This window comes from Bombus terrestris, chromosome 13, assembly GCF_910591885.1.
Source record: "Bombus terrestris chromosome 13, iyBomTerr1.2, whole genome shotgun sequence".
Lineage (NCBI taxonomy): Eukaryota > Metazoa > Arthropoda > Insecta > Hymenoptera > Apidae > Bombus > Bombus terrestris.
Window position 1 is genome coordinate 454,170 of NC_063281.1, and position 23,056 is coordinate 477,225.

The 23,056-nt window shown below is 45.0% G+C and overlaps 1 protein-coding gene and 1 long non-coding RNA gene across 2 annotated transcripts in view; one reads left to right on the plus strand and one right to left on the minus strand.

The window, feature by feature from the left end:
• Positions 1–1,370: 1,370 nt before the first annotated feature.
• LOC125386214 lies at positions 1,371–1,820 on the minus strand. The gene has a single exon (XM_048411522.1). The coding sequence runs from the start codon at positions 1,818–1,820 to the stop codon at positions 1,371–1,373; it is 450 nt and encodes a 149-aa protein (XP_048267479.1).
• A 1,107-nt stretch (positions 1,821–2,927) lies between these two features.
• LOC125386174 overlaps positions 2,928–23,056 on the plus strand; it is a 34,243-nt gene continuing 14,114 nt past the window's right edge. The window contains exon 1 of the long non-coding RNA XR_007226087.1: positions 2,928–16,027. This is a non-coding gene — a long non-coding RNA (uncharacterized LOC125386174). The remainder of the gene's footprint in view (positions 16,028–23,056) is intronic.

Here is a 23,056-nt window from a genome sequence, read left to right on the forward strand (position 1 = left end):
GAGCTCTCCGAATGTTCCGGTCGGCGTTGATACGTGTCTAGTTACTTTATATTGCTATCACGGGATACATTGCCGTGTCCATGTTTGGCAATCTTTATTTACCGCCGGCCAAACGAAACGCGAGTTTACGAGTTTTTGGATCGCGCGTATCCCTCGATGGAAAAGTCCGTGGAGCGAATTGAATACGTCGCGCCGCAAGGGTTTCGGTACGTACGGTCGTAGTATGTCGCCTGATACGTCGCAGTATATTTCCGCGTCGTAATCCGGAAAACGAATTTTTTTAAGCTGCAACGCGGATGTATCGGAGTTGATGATATCGCGGAGCTCCTTGTCGTTTTCTTGCGCGGCGGCGAGAGTTTTGTGATCGACGGACTTTCCTATCGCGTCGATGCGAGATAGGGCATCGGCTACATTATTATTAAGCCCTTTTATATACCTTGTATCGGTCGTGAATTGTCCGATATAGTCTAGCTGACGGAATTGTCGCGGCGAACACTTGTCGGGATTTTGACTGAACGCATAAGTGAGGGGTTTATGATCTGTGAAAATGATGAAATTCCTCCCCTCTACGGCGTGTCTAAATCGCTTGACCGCGGTATACATAGCGAGCAATTCGCGATCATACGCGCTATATTTTCGCTGCGCGGAATTTAAGGGTTTAGTTAAGAAACCCAACGGTTGCCAAGTGTCATTCGCGCGTTGCTGCAACACCGCTCCTATTGCAAAGTCGGACGCGTCTACTGCGGGGCTGATGGGCGCGCCAGGTATAGGATGCGCTACCATCGTAGCGTTAGCTATGGCCGGTTTTGACTCGCTAAAGCTCGTTTTGACTTCCTCCGACCAAATAATGGGCATGTTGCCCTTTTTCGCCCCTTGAAGCAAATCGTTGAGGGATTGTAAAATTTTAGCTGCCCCCGGTATGAAACGTCGGTAAAAGTTGATCATACCCAGGTATCTGCGTAGTGCCTTGATATTCGCGGGGAAAGTCGCTACATTAATGGCTTTAACGCGATCTACGAGCGGTTTTATTCAGTGCTCGTTTACAGTGTGGCCTTTTTTTTACGTGGGGAAATCCTCTCGGACACCCTGCCCCCTTCTGGGTGACGACAGGGTAGTGTCGGACTCAAACCAACTAAAACCCCACGGTGGTCTTCCTGACGTTTCGCAGAAGTGGCCCGGGTTCTCTTGCGAAATCCTGCCGGAGCACTTTTTCGTCTTCTCCCTGTTTGTTGTTAAGGGAGGCGTCCTTGTCTTGACTTGGGCCGCTAGGGGGGGGGGACCACAAATCCCCTAACGCCTCTTCCCCGTACCGTCGTGCAAGTCCGGGGAGGGCCCAAACCCTCCTCGGCGTGACGGCTTCTTAAACGCATCTAGGGCGGCAGTGGTGGTGGTTCCGCAACCCTGCGGCGTGCAGGGTCCCTTGGGTACGGCAGCCTGACAGGATCCTGTCTCTTCTCCCTATCCCGCTCCGCTCGCTCCTTCACGCGCATAACTTGCTCGCAATAGGAGCGAACGGCGATGAACTCCTGGTGCCCCCTCAGCATCGCCCCAACGACAGCCTCGGGGACTAATCTCTCGCCGATAGCGAGTCGCAAGATACGGCGCGGTTCTTCCCACGCTGGACAGAATTCCAGAGTGTGCTGCGCCGTGTCTTCCTCTTCCTTGCAGTGGTGACAGATGGATGTCGCCTCCCTCCGAATCCTTAGCAGGAACTCGCCGAATACTCCGTGGCTGGTGAGCATTTGCGTCGTCCAGTAGGTCCCTCCAAGCCTCCCAGTTGTGAAGGACGGCTCGAACGCCTCGGTGTGGCTGTACAGCATCATCCTCGAGCAGGCGAGAACGCCATCGCTCCCAGGTCTCTAGATTCGCCTCCGTCCGGACGTCTTGGGCCGGCCGGCTGGCGATGGACGGCGTAAGCCCGTCTGAGCCCAGGTCCCTCAGGTGTTCGTACACCCGTCGGAGCGCAAGGGCCTGTAACTCGTACTGTGGGGACGCCGCCACCACGGACGCTGATGCGTAGGATATGGTTCGATATCCTCTCACTATGCGGATGGCGATCGTTCTTTGCAACCTCCTCAACAAGAGTAAGTTGCGGCGACTCGCCATCAGGTCTTCGGCCCATACGGGGGCTCCGTAGAGGATTCTGGACCGGACCACTCCCTCGTAGAGCCGGCGTACTCCGATCCCTGCTCCCCCGATGTTTGACAACAAACCGCATAAGGCATTGGTTGCGGCTGTCACCCTTGGAACCAGGATCTCGAAATGCGGCCTGAAGGTCCATTGGCAAACCCAGGTAATTCATCTGGCGTCTCACCGGGACTTCTTCCCCGTTGGTCGGACAGTGTCTCGACCCCTTCGGCCACTCTCCAATTGGAAATTCTCCTGTAGGCCTCGGAGGTAGCCCATGTGACGTCGATCACGGAGGATCCTCTCCACGTCACGCATGTGCTCGCCGAGCCCCCGTTCATCAGTAGGAGCCCGAGTCCTGCTCGCTGAGCTCGATGAGCTCGCTCTTCAATGTTTCGTACTGGCCTGCAGCAGGGAGGCTGGTTACCGTGTCCTCAATTTGCGCGAGGTACTGAGGCTCAAGGAATCCTATGAGGGCCAAGGCTTTTTCTTCGTCGTTGATGATGCCAGCTACCCCGAAGTATTTTTCCAAAATGGAGAACCATACCCCGGTCTTCGTGGGCATGAAAGGCGGCACATGGAACGATGAGCCGGCTGGAGTTCGTTTGCTCTCAGTTTCCATTGGCGTGAGCTGAGGACTGTGATGCTCAAAGTTGGACTAACCTATCGCTTTCACCTCTTACACAAAAAAAAGTCACGTCGGGGTCACCAATTTGAAGTGGTAGTAGGCGATAGTGCACTCAGAAACACGAGTATATTTAACGATATTATTTATTAACATATATCCTAAGTACACTAGTCGTATAACACAACTTGCTGGATTGATTCGAGACTATGAATATATCGGCGCAGGGGAAGTATCGACTTAATTGTTACTGCTCGTGTCACTCGATGACAAAAGGTTGCCTCCTTTCCCTATTCGCTATATTTATAACCGTTGGAGTTGACAAAAGGCGTCGGGGTCTTCCTTTCGAAGGTGTTCTCAAAAGATCCCAACGGTCGCTGAGTTCTCGACCTTGTTTACGATTTTGACTTTTCCGGTAGTCGAAGCGAAGACATGATCATGACAAAAACGACGGATTTTAATTGACTTACGGTAACCGCCTAAGGTTGTCGGATCTATGATAAACTTATCTATAAGTAAACGGTTTTTGTGTGGGATCACTGGACGGAAACCGTTATGAATTTTACCGTCGAGTGCCGCTACAGGTCCATTCGCATTAGGCAGAAGGCTCCTAATAGCATTTAGAAACCTCTCCGTCTTCTCGCACACTTGCTCGAAGTGCGAGGAGTATCCCCTGGCATTGTCAAGTGTTACCCCCAGATATCTTATCGCTTCTTTGGTGGTGATCTCCCCACCACCTACGTCCAGATTAAAAACTTTAGGAACTCGTTTCCCGGTCAACAAAATAACTTCGGTTTTCTGCATCGCCAGCCGAAGACCCGCGTCATTGCACCAATCAGCCACTATCTTGACCAGTCCGCGGTCCCTGTCCCCGATCTCTTGCGTCTTCCTTGTCGTGATGACCAGTGCCAAGTCATCCGCGAACGCGAACGCGTTAATCGAATCCAGTGCCATCAGGAGGCCGTCGTAGACCAAATTCCACAATAATGGCTCTAAGACTGACCCCTGAGGCACCCCCGCATAAATATTCCTCTCTACTTTCCCTTCCTGGCAGTGGATAACTATTCTTCTATCTGAAAGATAGTCGTCTAAAATCTTCAGCAACTGGCCTGGTAAACGTCTTTCCTTGACTTTCTCCAATATCCTCTTCTACCTCAGCGTGTTGAAGGCGTTCTTAATGTCCAGAGCGACCAAAACGCAGAGCAACCATTTTCTTTTGGACCGCTCCGCGATCACACAAGCTCTACTCAATGCGTCGATCGTGTACCTTCCTCTTCTGAATCCATATTGTTCTCTTACACGTGTGCTGCCAGACTTTGCTCAACGCCGGCAGTATACTTATGAGTCTATAGGAAGATAACAACAGCGGATCCCTTGTCGGTTTAGGCAAAATCACCCTCGCCACCTTCCACACCTCCTTCCACTCCTGTATATACTGTTAAACAAATCCAGGAGCCGCCCAGGTCGTTGCTCAACGATGATCTTAACAACCTGCCCAGAGACCCCTTCCACACCCGCGGCCTTTTCGGATCATACCTCTTCATTGCGATCCGCAGATCTTCGTCCATTACCCGCAGGTCATATGGATCCTTGTCCTGCGTCCATGGGATGCGAGCACCGTGTCCTTCCTCCAGTTGTTTTCCTCGACCAGTGACGAAGAAGTCGACCAGAATCCTCGCGACTCTGCCCCTGTTAAGGCTCTCCGGAGGTCCGCTTCGTGTCATTTTCGCCCTTACTACTCGATACAGCCTCCCCCCGGGGTCTTGTTCCAGAGTCGCGTAGAACTCCTTTCACTTCTCTTCTTTAATGTGCACGATCGCACTTCTCAGCCTCTTTCTCGCCTTCTTAAATTCGCTTACCAGGCCAGTTGTCTCCACCAGCTGTCACTGCCTTCTGTGCTCTTCTCCTTAATTTCGGAGTTGCCCGTCTCAGATCGGACAACTCATCGTTCCACCAAAAACTTATGCTCTTCTTGCCGCACGGAGGTAAGATCCTCTTTAATTCCTCGGCACACGTGCGTTCCAATCCTTCCTCGAATCGATCTCCGCGTGTCGCGTCATCATAATCCGTAAAATTTGTCTTATCATCCAGCTTTGTCAGGAAATTTCCTTCGTTGATGTTCTTCGTCGAGAACTTAAAACCAAGGCTATCCCCCGCTCGTCTTGATGTTAAAAAGGGCTTCGAAGAAATTCCACCCCCGATAGTCCTTGCTGAGGATTGGTAATTGGATACGGAGAAGAGCTACGCGATTCCGAACTTCCCCGCAGGGCTCTTCTGCCTTAGTAAAGAAGGCGTTCTGTAAGAAGGCGTCAGCTTTGGAATTTTTTAAACTTCGTAGCAAATGGAGGGAACAGGCCTTTTAGTCCAGGTAGGAATCGTCGATGATAGAAAAATAATCCTTGACTAATTAGTTGTGCTGCCTCACTTCGTCGGAAGCGAAACCTTTCTTCCTACAGCAAAATTCGTGGAAGAGAGCTGCAAAATGCTTTAGGAAAGAAGGTGTTAGGCATTGTTAAACGTATCGTTTGCAACAAAATCGAGAATGAAATAAATGTACCACGCTGGAACACATGAGCCAGTATGAAGTTCCGCATATATTTGTAACGTTCCCCATTAATTTTTTAATCTACCGGAAGTTTACATACATGCGTCACAGGTCACGTGTTGGTAGAAGGATACAGTTTTGATTTCCACCACTCTAAATTTTCTATCCTTGCTAGGAAAGGTGTTCTGAGCTACCTTTAACTCCCACTGATTAGGAGGAAGGGGGTTTTGGAATAGTACTATATATCCTACCCTTAGATGCGCATATGTTATTTGCCACTTGTAACGTTTCTGGAGGTACTCAAAACAGTCCCTAGACCAATTTCTACACACGCTGGTAGAACGTTTACAGGACTTTCCAACGAAGTAATGCGTTCATCTGCTATTCCCCCACAGAGGGCACTGGCAATGCATTCATGGAGCCCCTGGAAAGTGAGCGGACATGAGTACTTTCAGGCAACCTGGGCATACAAACGTTCCAATGGACGAAAGTTAAGACTGATCCCTATTTTACAGAAGAGACTCACAGAGATCCCACTCGTCGACTTTACAACTGAGAGCTTTATAGCGTGATTTTTCTGCCTGTTTGCTGACGAGTGCTTTGCTCCGCTTTCTGGCCAACAATGAATTGGCTGTCCCAACTCGGAATTCCTTTAGTTGTTTGCTTATTCCTCGAAATTCCTGCACGCTTCCGTCTATTCCTTCTATAACTGCGCGTCATATCTCCGTGTGATGGAGTGGACTAAGATTGGATCGCACTCGTCGACTTTATAATCCAAGTTACCAAAGCGACGTCTATGTGAACGTCACGGTAAATAGTCAGAGGCGATTTAATTTGTCGTGATGTATAGTGGTCAGCCTGAATAACCTATGTAGCAATGAAGAAATTGATGACCTTCATTATTCTCCTCGTGATTTCTTAATTATTCCCTAACACATTGTGATTAGACACTGCCATGCGTAGTTCATTTTTGATAGACATAAATAAGTATTGCAAACGCATCGAATTTTTCAGAGCTTCATTTTCTATCACTGCTGTTTTAAATAAATCCACAAAACCTTTTAACCGTGAAAATCGACTCGAAATTTCAGCAGTCTTTGTTCCGAAGGAGCTTTTAGAGTTATACGTAGGCCTCCACTCGACGCCGAACATTAGATTTTACACAAAACAAATATACAAGGGCAGTATCTTCTCTATACTGAGGGCAAATGCCCATATTGGCGCAGTGTACAAGACCACCGATTCCCAGACACAGTAATATAATTTCCTCACAGTGCCGGTGGGTCCGTTAACATTCGATGTAAACACAACGAAACAGTTTATGTGAAAAGATTACAGTTATTATGAAATAATTAGCGATGATGTTGAGAATCAATGGCGATGTGAATAATTTTTGCTCGTCGTTGGATACTCGCCGACTCGATTTACGCTCGAGCCGCCGATCATGGCCTAAAATACATCGAGCGTCGTCAATAAGAACATCGAAATTACTTGAACCACGGTCGACTACTTAAGGATGACTGAAAAACAGATGCAACGATTTGGGCGACTTGTCTTTAACATGGGCAAAACCTTAGACATAAGCAAAGCGAACCGGCTGCTGTTGAGAAAAACTGGGTAACCGGTGGCCCGCTCAGATAATGCGTACTAGGAAACATTGTTGAATTCTGTAGACTTAGCGGATTTGTCATCATTAACGTACTTCAGTGTCCCATAATTCCTGAGGCTTCATTCTAGAAAACTTCTCTGCGATATAATTCTACCCTCCTTCTACAACCTTCCCAATGTTGTTAGTCTTGTTGGCAGCGAAGTACTCAATCTGTCACTTTATATCGGCGAGGAAAAGAGTCATTAGCTTTCTCGGTCTTCTCTCGATTCTTCAGTCTCGATGTACGAGATTCATCCCTGATCTCAACATAGAGCAGGTGAAATTTTCTTGACTTTTTTTCTCGAGCTTATACAATGCTTTACCAAACTGTTTCCCGTGAACTACTTCTCCAGTAGCTCGATAGTTTTCGACCTAACCTTTTTGCAGTCAAGCATTTTTACTTACTGATTTTCGCTTCCCGTGCATATCATTTCTCATTTGCCGCAAGTTAACACCCAAGAATATCCGGATCAAAGGATTAAATACATGTCAAACAGAAATCTGTGACATACCGTACTCCCACTCAACGGCTTGCAGGCGTTGTATACAGGTGTTGTTCGTTCGACGTCTCGGGAGAGAAAAAGCAATCGTAGGAGGGATCGTTTAGTGATCGTAACGATCAATATTGGCGTTACAGATCTATATGAGAGCGATCGATACATAATTCAATTAGCGGTTACGTCGTGACCCTAGCATAGCATCACATTTAGCACGTACTAGACCAATTTTTGGTTACTCTCCCCTCAGGTCTTACAAGGAGTATACGATTAGTAATTTTACTTCTTATGTATACCTTAACATTTTTATAATAGTGAAAAGAATATAATAATTAAGGAAAGGATATATTGTTTGTTGTATTAAACGTCAAAGCAATAAATTTAATTTTTAAAGAATTAATTTCATAAACACATGGTTGACATTTACATACTAAACGATTCACATGCTCTTACATAATATTTTTAATGATGTCAAAATTCAAATAAAAAAAAATAACTTAAAATAAACATACTATTTTAACAATTGTTATTACGTTACGTTGTTTACGTTACATATTTGTTTATAATCACAAAAGCATATTACAGTGGATTTTATTAAAACATGGTAAACATAAATATGGCTTATCAATACAACTATTGCAAAATATTGCAATTTTCATGGTAAAACTCTTTACCGTTTGTGAACCAAAAATGTTTACGTTATTTTAAAAAAATTCTATAGCGTCTTCTTGCTGGATTAAACTTAGCTTCCTTTTCTTTAATTTCATGACGATTTCGCTTTGGTATTATGGGTAGAGTATCATTATTTCAGGACATCAGATATATAGCTAATTTTTTTCTAAATTCGAAGCTTAATGTTTCATTATATGTAAGATTATTCTATACAATCCATGCATTTGTAATAGCTGTGTTTAAGCAAACTTCAAATATAATTTTTTTGTACTACTTGGTCGATTTTCGTAAAGAACTGCACTACCATGTCATTCGATCGGAGACATCTACATAATATAAATACTGTCCATTATTGTAATCTATGACAATTTTTGGTTTTATGTGATCTAACCTCCTTTCCGTACAAAGGCAGTTTCATCAGAGTGCTTTGTTGATAATAAAAAAACATCACGCTTGCCTTTCCATTTTAATATAGTTAATCCATCTTTACTTTCATTCGCAATGTACTTATCTCGCTGTAATTTTTTGCGACCAGATCTTTTGGAATTTGGCATTGGAACTTTTTAATTTCATCGCTCCAATTAGATGAATAATTTCGGTAATTAATTTTCTGGCTATTTCGATACTTGTGTACCAATTATCGATACACAATGACCCTTACCAAATATATTTTAGCACAATGTCATAAATACCTTTGCAAGCGTCATTTTTTCTGCATCTGCTCCTTTCCGCAATAAATTTGAAAAGCGATTGTGATTCCGGAGCCGCACATAATTTGAATATTTGTATGCCCTGTTTGTGTTGATTTTGCTTTATATATTGTTTAAGAATGATGCGACTTTGAAAGGGAATCAGAGATTCATCCACACAAATAATTTTGCCTGGATCGTAACTTCTGAAAATTTTCATTTAACGTATTAATTATTACCCTAATTTTATACAGACGGTTGTTCACATTTTGATTTTCATTATTACAAAAATGTAATATTCACAATAGGAACTCGAAACGATTTCTTGACATTATTGAAGAGGGAAGACTTTGTACATAAGCTGGATTTTTGTACGAATGTAGATGAATTTCAGGAAGCTAAAAAGTTTGATTGCCACGTCGCATGGGGCGTATATGCCCCACTATGCGATTAACGCTGTATGCATGATATTAAGATGTCGATACGTGACTCAAGAAAAATTTTTTTTAATTCTTCGTTTAATAATGAAAATTCCAAATGAATGACTTGGACAGATAGTTCGACGTGGAGCATATACAGTATAAACGCGTATAGAAACAGGTGCACCGCAGAATTGACATTCGCACGTTGAAGCTATGCAAGAAGTGCATATAATATTATATTCCGCAATATAAATCTAATTTACACGCAATTTCTTCAATTATTTACAATTATCATCGCTCGCCATAACAGAGCAGCATTAATTTTCGTACAATAGACTAAACAGAAAATTTACACAATTGTTGTATCTTTATATAAATGTGTCTCGTCGCATTCTTTGGATCCCGCAAAGCATTTTCGTTGGTGTCAACGGGAAGAAAACACAGTTTGAGGATCGGACGCTTGTACTCTGAATCGGCAGTCTTAACAGTAACCACCCCGATTACGTTAACCGCTCCGGGATGATATTTGATTATTCGCGCAAGGTCCCACTTGCACGGAGATGCAAGGACGTTTCGGAGAAGAACGATACGACCAAAATTATCAAGGTGATTCTTGATGCGTCATTTTGTGTGCTGTTGAAACGAGTAAATATAATCATTCCGCTACATTTTCCAAATGTTCTCGTATAATTCTGTCAAGAGTTGCCAACCAGTAGAACGCGAATCGTGTACGTCGAGAAGAGTCGGTGGTGGAACTGTAGTGATGGCCGTGCCGATAAGAAAGTGACCCGATGCCAGTGCTGTATAATAATCGATATTATCCGAAAATGGGGCCATCGGACGGGAATTCATGCATGTTTCGATCTGACACAAAACGGTAGTTAGCTACTCAAAAAAGAGAGTGTGCGCACCAATTACTCGTTTTAAATGGTACTTCGTGCTTCGAATTCCAGTTTCCCACAGCCCGCCGGAATGCGAAAATGAATAAAGTTGTGGAATAAAATTTCATACTACTTGATCATTCGCGAGCTTACGGAACAGAGTCGCTGCGGTCGCAGCGGTCACTTCTTTATCGGTGCCCTGGAAACTAGTTCCATTATCACTATATATAGGGATCGGTAAACTGCGACGAGAACTGAAACGATCGTAGGACGCGAGAAACGCATACACGTTGTATAGGACCCTACCAATTTGAAGTGCACAGCGCGATTTGCTATGTATATAAAACGACGTGACATGCGTTTTTGTCGATTTGTGAACGCGACCAGGGTTCATTCGGACAGGGATAGGGCCAGCATAATCCACGCCGCAATGTAAGAAAACTTCCTTTGCACGAGTAACACGCACCGACGAATGATCTCTCACAATTCTGACGTAACGGAAGAACGTGCCCGTAGCAGCCATAATTCTTGTCTCAAATTTGACAACATTAATTGAGGGCCTACATGTAGCAGCTTCATATGCAGAAGGTTAATGTAAAACGAAACTAGAGGATGCGACGCAAGTATAATGGTATGTTTGGTTTCTTATGAAGCCGCCCTCCAACGCGAATCAGTCCTTTCGGATCGGGATACTGGTTTAGAGAAATTAATGGGCTTTGACGCGGAAGAGGAAGCTTATCTCTCAGATGCTGCAATTCGACTGGATGCCACACTCGAACAATTCTCCGATTGACACTATTTTGCCGATAAAGACAATTGGGATAGTTATGGGACAACTAAAGTTTTCCGATGAAACGTAACATATATGCAGTCACGCGAAGAAGCTTGGGACAACTAGAGAATCCCTCAAATCCAACGGTTTTAGCGAACTTATCGTATTAAAAACGACAGGTACATGTTCCTTCAAAGAAACCGCTGTCTCGAGCTGTAGTATCCCGTAAGGTCACGAAATCGATGACGACTTGAGCCACCTAGGGCCATTTCGCCTTAATAAGTGACTCATAAAATGCGGGTCGTCCATTCCGCGAGGGGCACAGTCAGTGGGATTTTCCTCAGAGTGAATATGGTGCCATTGAAATTGTGGCATGTTTCCTGAATATCCACGGCGCGGTTTGCGACAGACGTTTTGTAGCGAAAAGCGGGTTGACTTAACCATGTGAGTGTAATCGTGGAATGGGACCAACCATGCAACTCGCATTTAAAATCGCCGAAAGAAGCTCATCTGGATGCCATCAAACGAGAAAGAAGTAAAACTGCACATAGTTCAAGTCACTTGTTAATGATCTGAACGGAGCCACTTTAAACTTAGCAACGAGAAGACAGGCGACAATATTGCCGTTGTCGTAACGCGAAAGTAAACAATTACCGTGCGGCTTTGTTTTAAACATTTGCATGCCGTGTCCTGTCCATCAAGGCAGAACCATAGAACAAAGAGGAGGAAGTTGAGTACAATACGTTGTTCACGTGTCGCGGAGCTCGTTCGGGATGATATTGACCCGACCACGCTTCTACAACCAGAGATGTTGCATCAGAATTTTCGACACGACAATAACAGGAGCAGTCCAAACCAGTGGATCAGAAAATATTACGATCGTCGAAAGAATCTCCGATTTGATTTTTGGAGTGACGTTATTAATAATAATATCGAAACGATTCCAATTTTCTCGGGATTCCAATTTATATCAGGGACCTTTAAATTGTCGTCGTGTAACAACGCTTTACTGGCTGCGAGACCGTGATCCGAAGGATGAATATCAACAATTAATGCAAGGCAGTTACTGGTCCATTTTCGCAATGTAAACACATCTTCTCTCAACAGAACAAGCACGTGATCACAAGTTTGACGTACTAACTGTGGATCGTCCGCACCGAACGCGCAGTCATCCACGTAAATTTGATTGCGAAGAACTAGCGAATAGAGAACATTTCGACTTTCATCTTTTGCGAGTTCTTGTAGGACACGCATTGCGAGATAAGGAGCGCAAGCAGTATCGTACGTAACGGTCAGAAGTCGATAGTGTCGCAATGGTTTCGATGGAGAGGATCGCCACAAAATCCATTGATAATCAACATCCTTGAAATCTATAAAAGTCTGTCGGTATATCTTCGCAATGTGTGCGATAAAGTATCGGCAACGGTGACATCGAAGAATTACTGCGGCTAAGTCTGCTTGCAAATTGGGAACGATGAATAAGTGATCATTTAACGATTTACCACACCCCGTTTTAGAAGAAGCGTTGTAAACTACTGGAAGTGTGATATGGCGTTACGTTCACGAATGGCTACGTAATAGAGTATGTACATGGTATGAAGTGATGCAGCTGGTGAAGAATCTTTTACTTCAACCATATAGCAAGTGCTCCGTACTCGCATAAGAATGCAGAATATTCCGCTGAATGCTCAGCATTTCGTTGTAAACGATTTTCCTGTCGTAGAAACATGTTCGTCACCGCGGAAAGTGAAGCTCCAATAATGATGTTTTGAGCCGCAGGCACGTTCACCGTACCCTTTCGCAAACCATCTAAAAGAAACAATCCATACTGATCCGCACCGGTAACTAGATCTATTGGATCCGAACTAAAGGGGTTTTCGTCCGCCAATTCTAGATCGCGAACCTAATCGAAATGAGAGACCTTGATGTCGGTAATCACGCGACCTAATAGGTAGATCTACAACGAACGCAACACTGAATGGATCGAACTGCGATCAACGTCTAAAATTTCGGAAAAGATTCGCACTCTGCTCTATCAAGGCTCGGTCGTTTCTACAATTTCCGAGAGTTTAACACAACGACTCCCACGCTCTCGCGTCTCAGTATGTATCACTGGAATTGATAATGACGCGGTCTCTTGTTGCTCATTAACTACGTTTACCAGCGTTTCGTGTAAAATTGAGTCTGTACACTCCATGACTGTTTACTTTTAAACGACGAGCATTGTATAATCATGTGATTCGCTTTACATCGTTCACACGTCCTCTTTGCGACCGCGGCATCGTGTAACGACACCATGGCACGAAAATGACTTGATTGGTTGCAGCCGATTCCGCAATCCATGATGCTGGTACTGATGCGGCAGCGTGATTAATTGTAACGCGCGTATTCGAAATTGCAAAAACGTATCTAGATCATTAAATTTCAGACAAACTCGTACTGTTACATAGTTTCAACTTCGAAGGTTTACGCGATGCAGAATCTGGTGTTTTTACTGCGAAGAAAACAAGTATGTCATCCCACGTGTCAACGCGACGTTCAATATCGTTTAAGGTGTTAGACAACATACTGACTTCGTCGCAATAGCTTCGAAGTTGATCGGCCGATTCAGAACGAAGTTGTGGAAAGTCATACAAAATATGAAATGCGTTGTCACTAACAGCTGCGTGCTTTTCGTGACCTGAAGATCCCACGCGACACTAAATCCCATATCGGTTATCGCAATGTTCGTAACGAGGTCATTAGCCTCGCCTGATAAGCAGGGCAACAAAGGCTAAAAACGAGATACGTTGGGCAGGCTTTGGCGAGCGATGATCTTGGCTGAAAAGCAATCTCGGAAGCTTTCCCATTCACTGATGGGTTCAGAAAATTGCGGAAGACGAACCGTAAATAGTCGATCCAAAACGTCACCGGGTTGCGAGACACGTCCTGTTGGTGGATGCGTCGATGCAGTACCGGATGAGCCGGTAGCCTTCAAACAGGAAAGACTTTCTGCTACGAAATCCGATGTATCCAGGTAAATCTCGTGTAAGGCCAAGAAGCCATCCTTCGTGAAGTAATCCAAACTGGTACGCTTAACTTCCATAGCAGTAGCAATGATTTTCTTGTGCAAAATTTTGCACTCGATGATGAATTTGCTAAGCCGTTCCAGTCGATTTCAAACGGTGGCAGCAATTAATTTGGTTTCGCCAACCTTCTTGAAATTGTCGGAGGCATTTAATACAACACGAGCTGCGTCGTTATGTTGTTGAAAAAACGTCTTAAGATTACTCATGATGATTCCTTAGCGGTTGATATGTCTTATAATTCAGATTTCTGGCTTGACCCCTTAACAATAATAAACGATAGATTGGTAGAATTCAAAAAACACGATGGTAGATGATAGATGCCAACTGACTGTTAGACGAATTAAAAAGAGACAACATAAATATCAACAACAAATTAACGTAGAATGATAATGTTTTCTTAATCTGGGGAATTTTCCTCGATATCAACGAAAAGCATCTGGAATCTTTTTCGAATTACTGCCGGAGCACCCCACAGCGTCTCCTCCCGTACGCGAGTTATCCTTATTATTTTGGACGTGTGCAGAGGCGACCGTCATTTTCCAAATACGGTGCCACCGGGTTATGTGTGGTTCGGCAAGATGTATACGTCTTTACCCACTAAAAACACTTCCTCTTCCGCTCCTTCAACCATCGCAACCCTGGAATCACCTGCCGGCACACACTTGGTCATCTTTCATGTTGCACCTTTCACCCAATCAACTTCTTCCTCCAACTCTTCTTCTTCACCTTTCTAAGTCCTTCTCCTGGGCTTGTCTCACCAATATAATTTTTTAGCAAAATTCTTGGAATTTCTTCCAGCATTCTTCCTTACTGACAACCACTTCTACAGAGTTGATAGTTATCAGTATATCGCCTACATAGTTCTCTAATATGATCTTTTCATAAGTCCAGTTGGGGTAGTTAACCTCTTCCCGTGCCATTTAGTTCGACGAAACTCGGGCCCAAGCGATAGACATCGACGCGCGCTAAACTGACCAAACTGATGCTCGTAAATAGTCGCAATACGAACCGAAATGTAGATGCCCGCGATACCTATGATATAGTTAATTTTACGCAATAATGCTGTTGAGGAAATAAACTCTTACGCTTTTACTTTTATAGATATTATAAATTCGTTATATTTTGTCATAAAATTATATAATTATATAAAATTTAATCATAAAACTGAATGAATATCTAAAAAGGAAATACGTAAAACTCTACAAATCCTCCATAGTATGATACCTCTTAAAACATTCTGGCAGATGTAAAGCCACTTTACATTTCGCGCATTCCCACTTCGTTGCGCTCCGAATTTTATGTTTATAACAGACTTTGCACGACCCTGTTGGATGCTTATTCCGAGGTGTCGGATCTATATTTTGGGGGAAATGAGCCTGTATTTTCGAGCTATCGCGGGGAGACGCGGTCGTTAGAATACGCGTCAACGGGAGTCGTAAATTCCCGTTACGATTAGGATAATCGACACCACGAATAGTTCGATCCCCGTATTTCGTTTAGGATAATAGGGGTGATTCAGTTAGTATAACACTGGTCGTCACTTGGTTATAATAGTATATATTTCCAACAGTTAGTCTACACGAGTGAATAGATATACAATCAACAACCTTATCGCACGCAATTAATATCGATGTGTACAATATAGAGCACGGATCTTACAATTGAGTTTAGTCTCTTAATGAACGTAGCACGCTATGATACTTAATGGAATACGCGAATGTTTGGCAATGTCGCGGGCTGATTTGAGTTATACTCCGTTGGCGTTCTGTGTTCCGAGTTAGACGTTACTGTGTTAAGTTACTGTGTTAATGTTTCGGTTTCTCCGCTCGCGCTGAGCCATAATATCTTTTGATATTTTCGGTCCTCTACCAGGAATTGCCGATACATTTTTTCGATGTCACCAGTAAGGACGTATTGATGAGAACGGAATCTGATTAGTATACAAAATAAATCTTCCTGCAACTTGGGTCCTGTGTGGAGTGTATCATTTAGTGAGAATCCGGTAGTGCTTGGTGCCGATCCATCGAAGACTACACGGAGTTTAGTGGTTTAACTCGATGCTTTGATTACGGCATGATGAGGTAAGTAGTATCCGTTATCGTTGGAGTGCTTGGTTTTGACCTTGGTCATGTGTCCCAATGTCAGATACTCTTGTAATACCGTTCGATATTCTGTTTCGAAATGCTTGTCGCGCTGGAATCGGCGGTTGAGCGAAGCAAGTCGTTTAAGTGCCATCGCCTTAGAGGAACCGAGTGATTGAAGCCGGTCGTTGAATGGTAGCGCGGCCATGTATCGTCCTTCGCTGGAGCGTCGAATGTGGGCTTGGAAGTGTTCGCGATATTTATGTTTGGCCCAAGTATCTGGTCGCGAGTCAGACTCGCAATATTCATGTTTGAGCCAAAATCTTCATCGCGAGTCTGACTCGATAAAGTACGAAAAGGGGTTACATAAGGCATGTTCCGTGTCGCCCCCCTCTGCATCACAATCTCAGCATCTTGAGTGGGTCTCTTTCTTTTACATTTTGCGATTTATTGAATATACTATGCCAGCTCAAGTTCTGCATGGTATAGTAATCGGAGTTTCTTCTAGTGTTTATAAACGTACAGGGGTTATCGATTAGCCTCCCAATCCAGTTATCCTCTCTGTAATACTACCATTCTTCTCTCCACTTTTTCTCCACCCGCTGGCTATCCTCCTGATCCTTTCAGCTAACAGACTGGTCGTAACTCCTATCCTCAAGTGGGTACTATACTGTTCCTGGGGTCGAATTTTTCGAATTCCGAATTAGCTTCAGAGCCCACCGATGGATTAACTGACGAAGACGTCGGCCTGCCCTCGTAAGAGAGCGCTCTCACCTCATTGAGAAATTGGTCTTTAGTCTTGAGATACTCGTAAGTGTCAGTCGTCTAAGGCGCTGATCTGGTAAACAGATAAAGAGTAGCAGCGATGGTTACTTCAATCATAGTTAAATTTTGCCATCTGGTCTACGAGAGAGAATAGAGACGCGCCGCGTAAGATACCAGGTCCCTCAGTGGTTATTCCCTGGCTACCGTTATCAGCGACGAAGTTGTTGTCTCTTCATCACCGAAACGCGTAATAAAAAGTTCTTTAAATCTTGACCAGGAAATTTTTTCACCAGTCAGTACTTGCGTAAGCCATCGTGATGCAGAACCCTCTAGGGTACTACTTAAAACAGAAAACAACGCACTGCCTTGTAAAAGACCCTCCTCCATAATTAGATCAACGACCGAGCACCATGCAATTGGCTTCGACCAACGGAGTTGGGTTCCAATCGGCCAATGTTCTTCGGTTTGGTGGAGCCACTCTGGTCCATTTTTCCAAATGGACGGGCGCAAGAACTTCTTCAGCGTCTGACCTCGTGTGATGAGATCCGCTGGATTATCGGCGGTAGGCACATGGCGCCAGTCGGAGATGTTGGACTTGGTTTGTATCTCGCCCACTCAGTTCACCACAAATGTTTTTAACATATGCGGCGAGGACTTGATTCACTGGAGCACGATGGTGAAATCAGTACAATATGCGATCCGAGAGATCTTGATCGTTAAGGCCTGCTTCGATCGTTAAGCCAGACGAAGTGCACCGCTCAATTCGAGTCGTGCTATGGTCAGTGTTTTGAGTGGAGCGACCTTCGACTTCGCGGTGAGTAAATGGGTTTGGATGATGCCGTCGGAACTAATCGTGCAGAGATAGACGCAGGCTCCGTAAGCCTTCTCGCTGGCATCACAAAAGCCGTGGAGTTCCATCGTAATTGCTGCTGGTACTACTGTCTTGCGCGGAAACCGAATGCTGTTGATCAACGCTAATTGGCTACAGTACCGATTCCATTCAGAATGCAGGTCTGCGGGAAGTGATTCATCCCATTCGATCTTTAATGACCAGACTCGTTGTAAAATGATTTTTGTTCACATAATGATTGGCGCGAGCAATCCTATTGGATCATAAATTCTGGCTATCACAGAACATATTGGTCGCATTGTAACCCGTAGGAGGTTAGTTAGGGTATCGACCGAATAAAGAATCGCATCGACCTGGGAGTCCCAAAAGATCCCGAGGGTTTTTAGGGTTTGAGACTCACCCAATTGTAGCTTCCTGCATTTGTCTCGTTCCGATAGTTCTTTAAGTATGCCCGAGTCGTTTGAAGCCCATTTTCTGATATTGAACCAGGCTGATTTTAAAAGGTCGGTGAGCTCTTTTCTGACTGGCAGTGCCTCCTCCTTCGTATCAGCTCCGGTGAGGGCGTCATCTACGTAGAAATCGGGCTCTAATACCGATGTTCCTCATCGTTTGCCAACTGTTTGAAGCACCGGAGGGCCAGGTATGGAGCTGCTAATAACCCGTAACCCCGTATTAAGTTGATAGGTTTCAACTTCACTGTATTTATCGGTTTCGGCCGGGTGGATGGGTGTACGCTATCCATGAGGCCGATTATTCGTGCATCAATAGTGTGATATTCGCGTAATAATGCTGCTACGCACTGCCGCTACGCGCGCAGTTTCGCCCTCATCTAGCTCTTCCAATTCTTCTTGGACAAAGTTGATTTTGTTCCAAACCTCGTCAAAAGATTTGCGGTATGAGAACTAAAGGTTTCGGTCTGGTTGGTCCGATTGTTCGTATTCGTCGAGTTGACGCGTTATGTATGTAAATACAACACAATTACATTTCCAATAAAACTACTAGAAATGTCTTCATTTCGAGCAAAATGCCTGTTTTCCACATTTACGTTCTAGACCCTTGAGTAATTTCACATAATATTATAGATCACGGTAAAATCACGTGCAATAATTTTTGGACATATTTATTTGTATCGCGAATAATTAATGTTAAAATGTACGAGTCGATAAACGGTTTAAAAAAGTCGAATAGACAAATTAAAATAGGTTTAGCTTCGCGAGTTAGCGAACACTGAGACCCAGAGTCCTCAATAAAGGGAAAAAAATTCTCTTGTTCACGTATCTCATTTACAGTAGTACTCGTAGATGCAGAAGCGCAGATAAAGTTATAAGTTGCAATGCTGCCTTCGCTAGTGGATGTATCAAAAATCTCTCTACTAGCACTACTATCGTCAGATTCATAACTTCGTGCTCTGCTGGTTCTTTTCCTTTTCTGATGAGACTTAATGTTAGAAGTTAGGCGTTAGATCTTTGACTCATTGGGCGCTCTTGCGTTCATACGGAAGAAAGTTCGGTGTGGGTGTGTCCCTTTGTATGACAAACGCGGATTCGTTGTTCACACTTTTCGTTAAGAAAAGTGAGGGTAACGAACCGCGATGTCGATTGGTTATGCCCTATGCTGATGCTTGAGGGATGAGTCAGAGGCCTCCTACCATCGGGGTTTATAGATGACCTTGTTCATGGGAAAAACCTGATTACTTTATTAGCTAGTTATTTGGATTTTCCCTAATGGGTGCGTGTCCGCTTTCTCCGTAAATTTTAATTGCGCCTAAGAAACTCAAGGACAGCTCTAAAAACCAGATGTGCTTCGAAAATAATTTTAGACTTAAGAAATTCTTCAGGACAAAGGGATTGTCCGAAGACGCTTGTTAATACAATACAGTAAAAGTGAAAGACTATATTGGGTCCTTAATTTTATTGGCGGTAGAAATGACATGGCGCAGGTCGCTGGCTGTCCGGTCGCGAGGGCTGGAGTGCAGATGCTTTAGGCGACGTAACATCCTCCCCCCGTTGAGAGGGCACCGATCAAAATTCTGGCTGTGGAGTCAGGTGCGTCGTTGGCGAATCTCCTTCGCACCGTGTGGATGGTTGGAAGAGTCTGGATCTGAGTGAATGGGTAAGGGGACCAATCTTTTGACGCCACGATCCAGGGTAGTTGTTGCCGTCTGCACGGTAGCGGTCCGTATGATTCCGTCGACTCCTGGATGGACCTTGATCACGCGGCCCAAAGGCCATTGCATGGATGGTACGTTATCCTCCCTGAGAACTACTACAGTACCTTCTCGGATATCGTGTTTGCCCTTATCCCATTTGTTGCGGCGGGTTAGCTCGTTGAGGTACTCTCGATACCATCTGCTCCAGAAATACTGTTTGATCTGGTGGATGCGCTGCCAACTTGATAACCGTCCTGATGGAACTGTCCTGAAATCACGCTCCCGTAAACTTGTGAGTGTGTCACCGATTAGAAAATGACCGGGAGTGAGGACAGGGGGATCTTTCGGATCGGATGATATGGGAGTCAGTGGACGTGAATTAAGGATGGCTTCAATTTCAAACACAAGAGTATGAAGGTGCTCAAAGGTCAATAGTTCCGTGCCGACGACGCGGATGAGATGGTGCTTGAAGGATTTCACCGCGGCTTCCCATAAACCGCCAAAGTGTGGTGAGTTTGGAGGATTGAAATGCCATTGTATCTATCGGTCGGCGAGAAAATTCTGTACCCTCTCCTTGTGGTCGTCAGACTGCAATAGGGTCCGGAGTTCTTGCAGCTCCGGTTGGCCCCGACGAAATTGGTGCCATTGTCGGTAAGGATGGTTGCGCAATGTCCTCGCCGCGAGATGAATCGGCGTAGAGCGGCTAGGAAAGCGTCGGTGGTTAGATCGCTGACTAGTTCTATATGGACAGCCTTTGTTGCTAGACAGACGAATATGGCAGCGTATATTTTTATTTTACGTCGGTTGCGATCCCTCCTCTCCTTGATGTAGAATGGGCCGCAGTAGTCAATTCCGACGATCGTGAACGGACGCGATTCGGTAATACGCGCCTCTGGCAAATCACCCATCAAATATTCCACTGGTGGCGGGTTGGCTCTGCAGCAGCGGACGCACCTTTTCATGGTACGCCACACTTGGCTACGACCGTCGATCGGCCAATAGCGCAGTCTTACCGCGTACAGGGTAGCTTGTGTCCTGGTGTGGTGGTTTTTCCGATGCTCCTGGTTTATGATGAGCTCTGTAACAGGTGCTTTCGGTAATATAATAGGGTATTTTTGATTGAAGGGTATAGACGAGTTGGTTAGTCGTCCTCCGACTCGTAATATCCCATCTTCGTCGAGGAAGGGATTTAATGGCTGTAGTTTTCCTCCAACGTCCTTGCTTCGATCTTTCTGTAGTGTCCGAATTTCCGTCGCGAAATGACCGGATTGTATGATCTTGATCACCCTGTTGTGGGCCCTGGTTAATTCGTCTGTTGTTAGATGGGCAGATGGGTTTTGTTTATGTCTTCATCGAAGACACCAGGCGACGACCCTGATTAGTCTGGTCCAGGACGAGTATCGGTGGAGGAGGGAGTTATCGTTGTTATTCGTCGTTAGACAGATCGTCTTTTTCTGTTTCGGGATGTCCCCCGACGGTGTAGGAATCCAGATCGGCCAGTTCTCCTGCTGCTGCTTGAGCCATTCGGGTCCGTGTTTCCAGATGTTTGGACGCAAGAATTCCTTGGGACTCTGCCCTCGGGAGATCAAATCCGCTGGGTTGTCGTCAGTAGACACATGCCGCCAATCAGCGATGTTGGTTTTCGTTTGGATCTCGGCCACGCGGTTCGCTACGAATGTTTTTAACGTATGTGGCGAGGACTTGATCCACTGGAGCACGATAGTCGAATCTGTCCAATATATGATCCGAGAAACGTCTATAGTGAGAGAATTCTTTACCACGGACATTAGCGAGGTGAGGAGCAATGCGCCGCTTAATTCGAGTCTTGGGATTGTCAGAGATTTTAGCGGCGCGACCTTTGATCGCGCGGTGAGTAATTGGGTTTCGATATGTCCATCCGAGCTGAGACTGCGCAGATATATACATGCCCCGTATGCCTTTTCACTGGCGTCGCAAAAACCGTGTAATTCTATCTGAATAGCTGCTTTGACCACCGTTTTGCGAGGGAATCGAATATCATTAAGCAAGGGTAGTTGGATATAGTATCGGTCCCATTCTGTATGCAACTCGGATGGCAAGGATTCATCCCAATCTAGTTTTAATGCCCAGACGCGTTGAAGCAATATTTTGGCTCTGACAATCACTGGCGCGAGCAATCCTAGTGGATCATAAATTCGGGCTATCACCGAACTCATTGATCGCTTTGTGACACGGGTGGTGGTCGCTGTGGGTTCAACTGAGTAAAGTATTGTGTCTTCCTGGGAATCCCAATAGATACCTAGAGTCTTCAATGTTTGTGACTCACCCAATTGTAGTATTCGATTTGTATCTCTTTCGGATAATCCACGCAGTATGTCCTTATCGTTAGATGCCCGTTCACGGATGTTTAAGCCGCCCGATCTGAGAAGGTCCGTGAGTTCGTGTCGTATCGCTATTAACTCTTCCTTTGTATCGGCCCCGGTGAGGGCGTCGTCGACATAGAAATCACGCTGTACAACCGATGACGCTCGCGGGAATCGATGTCCTTCGTCTTCTGCTAATTGTTTCCGGCAGCGGAGTGCTAAATATGGGGCAGCTGATAGTCCGAATGTCACGGTGTTGAGCTGATAAGTATCGATTTCCCCGTTGGAATTGCGCCATAGAATCAGTTAATATTTACGATCGTCTGGGCGTACGAGAATTTGTCGATACATCTTCTCGATGTCACCCGTTAGGACATACTGATGTGATCGGAATCTCAGCAGAATTTCAACCAGATTTTCTTGGAGTTTGGGTCCGGTATGCAGAGTATCGTTGAGAGAAACTCCGGTGGTGCTGATTGCTGATCCATCGAACACTACCCGGAGTTTAGTGGTGTTGCTCGATTCCTTTATCACACCGTGATGCGGCAAATAGTAACCATTGTTTGAGGGACGATTATGCGTAATCTTGGTCATATGACCCAAGTCTAAATATTCTTGGATCACCGTGTTGTACGCGGCTTCGAATTGCTTATCGCGTTGGAACCGGCGAGAAAGAGCGGCGAGTCTACTCATTGCAACGGACTTTGATGTCCCAAGCGTGGAAAGCTTCTCGTTGAAGGGCAGGGCGACGATATATCGCCCTTCCTTATTGCGTCGGACATAGTTACGGAAATGTTCTTCGCATTGTAATTCCGATTCCGATAAATGTATGGTGGATGGTCCCTCATCGATTTCCCAGAATCGCGCGAGATCCGTTTGTAGATCGGCTGTGGTAATGTGAAACGAATGTGTGTCCGATTGCG